The sequence below is a fragment of the Babylonia areolata genome, chromosome 3 (assembly GCF_041734735.1).
Source record: "Babylonia areolata isolate BAREFJ2019XMU chromosome 3, ASM4173473v1, whole genome shotgun sequence".
NCBI classification, from domain to species: Eukaryota; Metazoa; Mollusca; class Gastropoda; order Neogastropoda; family Buccinidae; genus Babylonia; species Babylonia areolata.
The window spans coordinates 23,319,202-23,331,469 of NC_134878.1; the positions used below are offsets into that span (position 1 = coordinate 23,319,202).

A 12,268-nucleotide genomic window follows, 5' to 3' on the forward strand; every position below is an offset into this window, starting at 1 on the left:
GCGCATGCGTAATTGTAACTTTTACTTCCGGCATAAACAGCGCACGTACTTGGGGCACTTTGAGAGTTTCAGAAAAATCGAAGAAAAGTTTTGTAAGTGTCACATAACCATTGAAACTTTTGCTTGAAAACTATTAGTTTGCAAACAATAATCGTTTGTTACCCATTCCATATAGTACATTGTAGATTTCACGCTTACGTTTAAGAATTGAAGAACAGCAGACGACAAGAACAAGAAAGCGAAGAATGTCAGGTTGTCGAAATACCGTGCATACTTTCATCAGTTACTGTCCATGTGAGACAGTTTTACAGTATTTGGGAAGTGGTTGCCTTTGGTGTCTGTCTGTATACTTTTGCGTTTAAAAACCATAGGTTATGAGCAATCGGATGGCCTGTATTGGTTGTAGTTGAACTGTGTGACCAAGACGAGGTCTAGTTTCCTTGTCCAGTTTCTTCACAGACCCTCCCACCTTATTTGATCTCATCAGACTTACTACCCACACATTCCTCTTCTCTGTCTCTCACTCTGTTTATTCCAGACCCATATGAAATAATCGAAACGCCATGGTGAAAATGATCAGGAAATAAGCTTTCATAAAATTGTTTATAAATAATTAATTTGAGAACATGGTCATGCTTGCTCATACTGTCACTGGTACTCATTAGAACATACAAGGAAAAAAATTATATCAGAACTTTCCTTAGAAAATTTGCACAATCTGGGCATAAACATGCTCGCGCATGCCTGCGCACGTACACACACACACACACACACACACACAGTCTTTAAATTATGCATGCATGTGTGCACTCAGTCTCTGTGTGTGTGTGTGTGTGTGTTATGATTGCAATTTATTTTTATTTGGGCTCTTAGTCTAATGTAATTAAATTATAACTTGCTCTCCATACGTATTGTATTACTCTTTTGTCACATTATATTTCTCTGTGAAATTGAGGCTGCTTTCCCCAGGAACAGCTTGTTGCTACACTGAGAGCATCACCTATCTTTGGTGTGTGTTATTTTTTCGACCTGGAAATGTATTTGTTTTCCCATCAAACTGGAATTTACAAAATAATTTTGCCAGGAACAACTATTTTGTTGTTGTAGGTTATATTATGTGTACTAAGTGCATGCTGCACATGGGACCTCAGTTTTTTGTCTCATTACTCTGAGTGACTAGTATCCAGACCACTATACTAAAGGTCTAGTTGGGGGAAGGGGGGGGGGGAGAATTACCAACAGGCCAACACTCCACTTTGTGTGATGATTTATGTTTGCACAAGAGATGTCATTGGTGTAGTCAGGCATGAGCATGCATTTTGAATGAGGGCATTGACGTACATGAACATGTAAGCATTTGCAATGCTTGAGGTAAAAAAAAGAACGGATGTGGGAGAGGAGATTGGCAGGAGAAGGAGGCTGGTAGGAGGGGTGCGCTATATACCAGTATTGCATACTCAGTAATGAGTATGCCATTGTTTTCATTGGCTATTATGTTAATTGGCCTCTGGAATAAATTTCACATGTTAATTATTATCACAACTATTGCCTACATCAGTACATATAACTCAAGGCTTGTGAGGCAGGTTCTTATTCTAACAGTTTAATTCTTTCAATTAATGTGCATTGTTAAAATCACTTATTTGGTGTCATATACTGTACCATGTCAAACTGATGCAAACTAGGCCTATTGGTTTGCTCTGCTTGGCCAAATTTCGCGCGGCTAACAGTGAAAAGCTTATTCTAACAGTTTAATTCTTTCAATTAATGTGCATTGTTAAAATCACTTATTCTGAAACTTCTAATTCATCAGCCTGCAGTCATGTTAACTTGTGTGTCTATATGTTCTTTCAAGTTAAAGTTTTTGTGTTAATCTTTGTTGTTATTGTCAGGCCTTGGGGTACGCTGCTGGTCAGGTATCTGCTTGGCAGATGTGGTGTAGCGCATATGGATTTGACTGAACGCAGTGATGCCTCCTTGAGCTACTGATACTGATACTGTTATTGTCACCAGCCAGTCATTCCATTTTAATTTGTATGCATGTGTATCAGAGATAATGTATGTCAAACACACACATGATTGTTTCCAAGCTCTTTGAATTATGTACTGTGCAAGATTATCGCTATACAAATGTCATCAATGGTAGTAGTAGTGGTAGTATTGTTATTGATAAATCATCTTGTGTGTTTATATTTGCAGAACATTGACTTTAGACTGAAATTGTGTCAGCATTTCTGATCTGTTCAGAGTCATTGTGTGTATTTTTGTGTGTTATATTTGCAGAACTTCGATGAATTAAGGCTGGCAGACTCATACACACCAGAACAAAACTGCTGAGCATGTCACTGGTATCAGGTGAGTTGAATATAAAAAAAACCCTCTACAACAAAAAACAAAACAAAAACAAAAAAACCCACAAGAAATGGAGGCAATCGGGGTTGGGGGCAAGAGGGAGATCAGATATAAGATGATGTGGCTTCATTTACTGCAAAAGGCTGAGGGAAGAAAGGAAGTAGGGGGTGGGAAAATGTATTTGACTTTGCTCAAAGATGGAACCCATTGCATGACTTTTATTCTGTAGCCTTTAAAAAAAGAGAGTTAAGTCAAATGAATTCAAATCTTATTAATTATCATACTATTCAGGTCTTAAGAGCTATCGCCACATGTGAAACAAACTCACTTGATAATTCAGAAAATTAAAAAATGAAGTCAAAACTAGACACATGGATTGATGGAAAGTCTTAAATGTTTAAAAGTCTGTGTAATTAGTACAGTAAATGATTTGTTATATCTTTCCCACAACTGATTTCAATATTTCTCTAAGCATAACTAATGTTGGACCAAAAAATGAACCACAAAATTCAATATGAATATGATTTCTCGTCTGTGATATAACATGGGATGTACAATTCATCTGTTATCAATCTACACAGTGGATGATGAAAATACTGTCACTATCAGATGTGCACAAATTTCCATGTCTTATGTGTTTCATCTTTCCTTTTCAGACAGTCAAACTGCTGCAGGCTACTTGGAACGGCTGCAGGCCCAGTTGTGGGAAGCAGGGGATCATTCCCGTGATGATGATATTGCCTCCATCATCTGCATGCTGGACAGTCCCCTCTTCTTGCAGCTCCTCAACCTGCAGGTAAGAAGTCTTGGACGGGTGATAGTGTTAACTATTTTGCTTTTGCATTGATATTTTGGCTTTTAACAATGGGGACATTTCTGTATTTGCTTCTCTGTATCCTTCACTTATTTATTGTTTTAAAGTTAGTTGTGGTCTCTGTAACAGTCTGTAGCATGCAAGTCCATGGAGAACATAATTATGATAATTGTTATTTCATTTTTTTAATGCTACACATAGCTTTCTAGTTTCTTCATCAGCCTTAAAACTAAGAGAAAGAGGGTGTGGGGGAACAGAGAAACAAGAAAAAAGCCTTTCAGTGCTCAATTCTTTTTGTTTTTTACTCATGGAAAGGTATATTTTGTTTACGTGATTAATGTTTGATATGTGCTTATTGCGCATGGGTTTTTATTTTCACAAAGTATGTGTTATTTCCCCTTGTATGTGTGTCTGTCACTCTTCTGTACACCTGTATTCCATGTAAGTAGATTGGAAGAACCGAGCAGCAATGGCTTGAAGCTGTGTGCCTGTGATGTGTCTTAGGAAAGCAAGTATTCCTGAATTTATCTTCTTATTTTTATAGCAGAAGTTAATGTTTTCATTTACTTTGAAAATGAAAATGTTGATGTCTTAGAAATATTTGTCATGTAAGATCTGCTGCATCTTCTAAATTCAAGGGCTGCAGCTTGCACACTTTATCATTTCCCACAAGCATGTAAGGTGTAAGATATGATAGAAATCATAGGTTAACATTTTAAACTTAGCATACCAAAAATACATATTATCACTACTCAGAATTCCATTGCTTTTCAAATGGAATCTTTTTTTCTTTTTTCTTTTTTTCTTTTTTTTTTTTTTCTTTTTTTTTTTTGTCCTTTGGATGTTATATGTTTTCTTCATCTATTTGTTGGCAAAATGAATTGACAGTGGTATGGTTCTGTTTAAGACAAACAGCGCCTTGCAGTACACTGTATTTCATTTATTTAGCCTGCCCTTGCACCACTTGATCAATTCAAATTCAGTCAGAGTAAGTCTGCTAAGTGCAACACTGCTAATGTAGACAGTGGTTTTAGAAATGTCCACAGGATTACACACCATCTTGCTAATGAAATGGTATCATTTTTTGAAGTCCCTGTTTGTTATGTAAATGTTAATGTGATAGCAAGCACAGCAAGTATATGTTTTCATCTGTTCAACTAGATAAGAACATATTGATTGTATTGTTGCAACTCCAGGACAAAAGGCATAATCTGCCAGATGCAGTACACTAACAACAGAAACAGTTCAGTCAGGTAAAGGGAAACAACACCTTTCTTTCACTTCAGTCCCATTTGTTTTTGATAGGAGATGAATTCAACTTCAAGAAAAGCAAACCATATCATATCATGCATGAATTGATAATTAATAGTTATGATGTTACTGTTGCAGGAATCTTTCCAAGACCTGAGTCACTTGTCAGCCTCTCAGCCACTCACTGAAGATGCTTTCGATTTCTCCCCTTCCGGTGAGCTGTTGCTGAGGGAAGAGGTGTCTGATAATCACACTGCCAACGATGTGTCTGCTGCCTCCACACTCAGTTTGCGCCCAACGTACATGGGTCCTGGCAGTGCCATCTCCACACACAGCTACAACATTGAGTTTCAGAGATCACTGGAGAGAGCTGCCAAAGGTGAGGTACTGATGATGCCTTTGTGGCAAAGAAGGTGGAGATTGATGAGGACTGTCAAACAGCAAGGGCTGTTTTGGGTGTGTGGTTTGTTTTTTGTTTTTTTGGGAGGGGGGGTAATTTTAAAAAATAATTTCATATCATCTTTATTTAATCAAAAAACAGTCACTGACAAACATGATCATCAACAGTCATTTTTTGGTTGTCGTTGTTTGTTTTTCCAAATTCCGCTTGATGTTAGTCTGAAGTCTCTGTGAGTATGATTAAATGATTTTAAATGTTACAACTATTACAACTGTTTGGTCTTTACCAAATATATTAGATATCCATTAATTCAAGAGATTAAAAAATTGTATGTCAGAAGTGAAAGAACATTGACATGTTCTTTACAAACAAAAAATGGTGTATGCACATTAAGATTGTTGGATCAACTGACATCTAGTGATTGTGTTTTAGAATGAACACTAAAGTCTGGATTTGAATCTGAGTAAAACTTGGTAGGTAATTGGTGGAAATATTTAAGTGTGTATGTCTGTGAGTGTATGTGGGGAGGGGGGTGGGTTACTTCATTGTGCATGAAAAAAAAAAGTTTTTTTTTACCCATTAATTTTATTTGTTAGGTGCCCTATGATGCAATTTCCTCTATGCCCTTCACTGTGATCATTTTCTGGACTGACATTTGTCAAGTTATTAACCATTGGTCTCTTTAGTAACCACTATTATTTGTGTGCAGGACGTCAGACAGAAACCATCTGCCTCTTCAAGCCAGAGAACACCTCACTGGGTTTCAGTGTTGTTGGGCTGAAGGATGAAGAAGATGAAGAACTAGGCATCTATGTTCAGGACATTCAGCCAGCAGGCATTGCTGCCAAGTAAGTCTTGGGATGTGTGTTAGTTATTTGGATTTTTTGTATGCAGTGATAGTTTCTGGGGTGTGTACATGTGTTGCTTGGATGCAGATTTATTATGTGCGCTGTGAATTGTGTGTCAGATATATGTGCTTATTTGAAATATGCATAGATTTTCCCAAGGATATGTACAATATGTTCATACAATACATATAATATGGAAAGCTTTAAACAATACAAACATTGGCAGATACATATACATACTCTTGTACAGTTGCTTATTTTTGTGGCATTGAGGAACAATTATATTCATATGTTCACCATCCAGGCATATGATATGGGGATGTGCTGGAAAACAAACGGTCACACACACTTGCATAATAGAAGTTCATTGAAGGACTACAGTCATGTGGCATTTGTATTTTCTTCTCTGTCTCATAGTTGCATACATGTACACAAACACTCTCTCTCTCTCTCTCTCTCTCTCTCTCTCTCTCTCTCTCTTAATATTTCCTTGTTCAAACATATTAAGAATGACTGTCTCTGTCTCACTGGCTGCCCTCCTCTTCTTTTTCCATGTCTCCAGTTTCTGGTCTTTTTTAAACACTGGTGTATTGGGCTGAAAATGGCATTTGTTTTGTTTGCCTGTGTGTCATCCAAAAGATGCAAATCTTCGTTTCTGAATCAGTCTAGCTGATCTCTTTCTCCTCTTAATATTTCCTTGTTCAAACATATTATTAAGAATGACTGTCTCTGTCTCACTGACTGTCCTCCTTCTCTTCTTTTTCCCTGTCTCCAGTTTCTGGTCTTTTTTACACACTGGTGTATTGGGCTGAAAATGGCATTTGTTTTGTTTGCCTGTGTGTCATCCAAAAGATCCAAATCTTTGTTTCAGAATCAGTCTAGCTGACACTTAGCACATTGGCAGGTTCTGATGTCACCTTGCTTTGAAGACAGATTTGGAGTGGATCTGTTGCTTAATAAAAGACACCTAATGACCTATGCATGCACACACCCATACACAGAATGCTCATCGTGCCTCATAAGTCATATTCAAGTCTGTGTAGTTGTACACATTTATGTATGTATGCATTTCGTATGTTTGTGCATATAGAAGGGGATGTGGCACAAGTCATGATGGAGTCAGCACTTGTTTTTTGTTTGGTTTTTGTATGTTTTTTTTTTTTTTATTTGTCCTGCCTGTCTGTGTGTATGTCTGTGCACGCGCTTGTGTTGTTGTTGCTTAAAACTTACTGGTGTGATGGCAGAATGGTTAAAGCATTGGACTTTAAATTTGAGGGTCCTGAGTGTGATCCTGGTACCAGCACCTGGTGCATTAAGTGGCGATTTTTATGATCTCCCAGGTACGTGTGTGTGCAGACCTGCTAGTCACTTAAATCCCCTTTGTGTGTATTTACATGCAAGAACATCTAATGTGCATGGTAAAGATCCCATAATCCATGTTTGTGTTAAGTGGGTAATGGAAACACAAGCATACCCAGTATACATTTCCCAAAAAAACAAGAATATGGTGTAACAATAGTCATTCATGTAAAACTAAAAGCCTTCTCGTGGATGCAAGTGAACATGGAGTTGAAGCCTACAAATGCAGATAGAAAAAAAGTAGAAGAAGAAAGTATTACCAATTCTTGAGTTAATCTGTGGAATACATTAGAATCTCATTTTAGTGACCATGAAAAGGTTTGAGAATGCCATGAAAAAAATAGGCATTTGTAAATATAAGTCTTTACAGTGGTATACACACACACAGTCTCTGTGTGTGTGTGTGTGACAGTGTGAGAAAGATTGATGCATACATACATGGTGTTATAATATTTGATTATTCATTGAAGGATGTTGTTGCTGTTGCTGTGCTGGTACATAAAATGTTTAGAAACTATGACTACTGGACTTGGAACACACATGTTGCCTCACTACTGCTGTTACTGGTATTGATACTTTATGGAATCTACCGCTGCTGCTAATACTGGTAACACCTCTCGTAAAAATGATGTATTTAGAAGGTCTGTATGTCTTGTTTTCTGCAATTGAAGAAAAAAACAGAGGAGAAAGTCTGATCAACTATGAGCAATTATTCAGCACAATGTTTTTGAAAGCTGATAGCATATTGTCCTTTGAACTGGTTAAAATTGAAGAAATAAAAATGGTAGTGAATGTCCATTACAAAAAACATAGTGACCAACAGATGGAAATCTTTATTTTTATAGTTTCCTTGCATGAGTTTTTGTATCCAGACACAATAGAAATAAACACACACACACAAAAAAAACCACCTGAGTTTTTTGGGGTTTTTTTTTCGTATAAAAATTGATTATTTTCATGCAGTTGTAGAAACTGTGTCCAATATAAGGTATGTATCATCAAACATAGAGTATAATATAAACTCCTCCTTTTTGTCAGATAAAAAAAAAAGTATTTGAAGTCTATTTTTCAAATTTATTTCATCAAGGAAGAAAATACTTCAAGTGTCAGATGGTTGGCATGTTGGAAATGGTTTCCAAGAAAACATCCCATGCATGATTTATCTTTTTTAATACCTTATAAGTTATAATATTTCTTGACATCCCAGCAGCATCACTCAGGTGACCATTCAGCGAATCCTCATTCCTTCATGCACATACACACTGAAGTTTGGTTTTTCACATTCAGCTAATCCTCATTCCTTCATGCACATACACACTGAAGTTTGGTTTTTCACAGTTTGAGTGCCATCGGCCATTGCTTCATGAGGCACTGTAGTATCCACCCACCCAAGGAGACCCTGCATTACTGCTGAATGATGGTGTTCAATGGTGCCTATTAGGGTTAAACATGTGCAGCACATTAAGGATTAATGACCCTTCTGACAACAGTAATTGCTTTGTAGTACTAGTAGAGTGAGGGTTCCCTTTGGAGTGGAGACCACCACCATGAGGTAGTGACAGTCCACCTGATTCTGCTGCCAACACATATTTTGAGACAGGCCTAGCTCAGCTTGGGATGGAACTGGAAGTGAAACTGAAACTGAGTTCACCATGGGCATGATTTTATTTTCTGAAAACAAATTATTTCACGTCCTCAAACCATCACATTTACATTTAACTGCTTCTGCTCTCAAATACTTATCACACATTCTTTTATTTATTTCTTCAAGTGGTCAGTTATGACCATTTCTGCCCCACTATTTAGGCAGCTGTGCCCTATCTTCAAAAAAGGCTGGGGGACAGGTTCCATTACACTAAATAGGTGCTTTCCAAAAATATCATGATTAACTTGTATCTTTATTTCTTTTATAATCTTCTTTCCCTTTATTTTATCTTAATCATTCTGTCAACATTTGTGTGTGTGAAGTGATTAGTTATACTGACATGATGAAAAAAGAAGAATCCTGTTTGTGGTGACAACCCTTTGACCATCAAACTCAGGTTGTAAACTCCTAGTGTGTTCCATCTCACCAGACACACATATATACAGAAAAAAGCGAAAGACTTCTCTTTCAAAGTAAAGATGCAAAGGAAACGAAGGTGGTGGAAGAAGAAGAGTGTAACAAATACATCAGACAAGCTTTGAACAAGGCCTTGGGCATAGTCAATACTAATCAAATCTGCTTTCCACTAACCATGTTGGATGTGCTGTCTGCCAGCCAGCCGCCTGGTAATCTCCCTTCCCCTGCCTCCCTCCTAGGGGCTACTTGCCTTGTATGAAGTCACACATCCAATTACTTGGGGCAGGGAGTGTCTGAATAATTGAGCATGCAAATGGTGTTGATGGGGCTGGTTTGCATCCTGCTCTTGTTAGGTTTGGCCAGTGGCTTGCCTGCTTGTCGACTGGGATACATTTATATATGGAGACCTTCAGACACTTATGTATTATTTAGTTTTCCCAGCATATGATCAGAGAACCATAGGTTACTGGAAGAGATTTCCTTTTTCATCCCAAGGCTGAGATTGATTATGACTGATTTGTACAGATCACTAGTGTTTGTGTATGCCTTTGTGTGGTATGTGTATGTGAGTGTGCATGTGTGTGCTTGTGTATGATGGTAAATTGATACTTTTGTTTGTTTGTTTTTGGTAAGAGTCCACACACTTTCACCTGATGCACATTTTCTTTTAAAATCAGCACTGATAAAAATACATAAGTGTAGTGCATGTAATCAGCTTCATCACATAACGCTTTCCTTACACACAATCACACAACTACATACATGTCTCTGATTTATTATCATCTTTCTAATTAACAGCCAAGAATGCAGGAAATATGAAATATAAACAAAAATATTGTATAAATATAGATATCACCTTCTCTCAGTAGAATGTGCATTTTCTTTCTTCCCCTGTTGTAACCAAGATTGAACTTTTTTAATTAAAATTCAAACACAGGATCAGAGTGTTCAAATTACTTCAGTCACTGGTGAAAGATAAGAATGTGAGAAGATGGTACAGAAATGAGATGAAAATAATCTTTTTGAGCATTCGAAAAAAGGATCTATCACTTTCTCATCGTAGATATCAGTTTGATTATATAATATCAGTATGTCTGTATTATCCATTTATCTGTCTGTTTCCTCCAGTTGGTTAGTTGGTCATGCTAACAGCTATACATTTCTATATCTTACAAAACGTCGTACGAAAAATTTGGTGGCTTTTCTCTTCCTTTAATTTGTTTAAAATCTCTCTCTCTCTCTCTCTCTCTCTCTCTCTCTGTCTCTCTCTCTCTCTCTCTCTCTCTCTCTCTCTCTCTCTCTCTCTGTTTCTGTCTCTGCCTCTCTCTCTCTCAAGTTTTGGCAAAGGCAATGCCCTCTTTTGACCAAGTAGATGACAGATTTCTTCTCTTTGCATGAAACAAAGTCTGCAGATGAAATTGAAAAAAAAACAAAAAAACAGTAGCAGATGAAATTGCGAAAAAGAAGTTTTCAGTCCTAAAATTTCATTTTTTTCTGATTCATTAATTAAAAAAGTGTATCAGTGAAATTTTGTGAATGTCAAATAAAAGAAATACTTCTAAAAACAAAGAGCATTCTGAGTATCATGAACATCAGGATTCATCATCTTCTAAGGTTAGTCATTCCAGTCATAAATTTTGGTCTCATCCAATGTGCTTGTTTGTGTTCTTTTACTTTTTATAGATCTTAATTTCACTGGCTTTATTTAAATGCATAAAGAGTGCATTTGATATAAAATGTTGTTGTTTGTTGTTGTTTTTTCTTTTTCATTTTTACTTAAGATATGAAGCAGCTAAGACAGAAGAGAAACAGTAGAAAGAATTTTTATTTGTGTTATTGCATTGAAATAGCAGAGCTGTTACTGAGTTTGTGCCTCAGAGATCTATATCAAGGATGTGTGAGATTGGAATCTTTACAACAAGTGGTTGATTTATTGTCTGAAGACTTTTCTAACTTACTGTTCAACTTGCAAGACATGCTGTACCTGAGCCCTGTTGCATTTGTATGAAAGATTCTCTTTAAAGATCCTGTCATTCATGTCAGCATGTGGTGGGTTATGGAAACACAAATGAATGTGGCATGTACCAGCCCTGAAAATGGAAATGGAATAAGATTGCATATGTGACTGGGTAAAAAACTGTCACAATAAGATATAAGACGTCTACACATAGATAGTGAAGGTGTTAATTTTTTTTATAAAAACTGAAGTAGAAAAAGGATGTTATCTTTTTCCATGTTCAGCCAGTAAGAAGCTATTTAATTACAATTTAAAAACGCAAACAAACAGCAACAACCCATAAATGAACAGATGTTTACTAGCAAAAAAAACCACCACCACCCAGAAAAGAACACCCCCACCAAAAACAAAAACAAAAAGACCTTGAAATTTTCACTTTCTTTGATAATGTCTTCATTGGGTGAGCTTAAAACAGAAATAAAAAAAATGGACAGAAAGGTGATCTCCTGCAGTCTATCTTGATGTTTGAGTTCGGTGGGTTTTTTTTTATTGGATCAAAAACTGATGTCACATCATTGTCTTCTATGCAGGGTAATGTGTGTGTGTGTGTGTGTGTGTGTGTGTGCTGGAGCTCATGCACGTTTATATGTATTTGACTGTGCTTTCATATCTGTGAAACTGTGTGTTTGGTGCATATCTGTTATGCATGTGTGGGTGTATGTGTGAATGTGTGTCTTCATGTTTTACATTTATTTGCTTATTTATCATCATTGTTGTCCTATTTATTTATTTATTATTATTATTATTATTATTATTATTATTTTCATTACTACTACCTTTTTTATTATTTTTTTATAATTTTTTTTATCAGAATTATTATTTATTTATTTATTTATGTAAGCTTATCTATATATATATATATTTTTTTTTTTTTTTTCCCTCAAGGTCTGACTAAGCACGTTGGGTTACACTGCTGGTCAGGCATCTGCTTGGCAGATGTGGTGTAGCGTATATGGATTTGTCCGAACGCAGTGACGCCTCCTTGAGCTACTGAAACTGAAACTGAAACTGTCTTCTATCATTTTAAGTTTTCCATCAACCTGTATTCCTATCAAAGTTAACATCTACCATTAGCTCGCTGTAATCCTACCCACGCAAAACCACCTCATTATTCCCCAAGGAAAAGAAAAAAAAGAATGAAAGGACAGGGAAAGAAAAGGGGGAA

General features: G+C 36.6%; 1 protein-coding gene across 11 annotated transcripts in view; it reads left to right on the plus strand.

The window, feature by feature from the left end:
• The first annotated feature begins 31 nt into the window (after nt 1–31).
• LOC143279854 (multiple PDZ domain protein-like) overlaps nt 32–12,268 on the plus strand; it is a 190,890-nt gene continuing 178,653 nt past the window's right edge. For all 11 annotated transcript variants that reach the window (XM_076584099.1, XM_076584101.1, XM_076584102.1 and 8 more), the window contains exons 1-5: nt 32–92; nt 2,284–2,355; nt 3,009–3,148; nt 4,556–4,796; nt 5,527–5,665. In XM_076584099.1, coding sequence (XP_076440214.1) covers nt 2,340–2,355; nt 3,009–3,148; nt 4,556–4,796; nt 5,527–5,665 — 536 coding nt within the window. In that variant the 5' untranslated portion in view covers nt 32–92; nt 2,284–2,339. The remainder of the gene's footprint in view (nt 93–2,283; nt 2,356–3,008; nt 3,149–4,555; nt 4,797–5,526; nt 5,666–12,268) is intronic.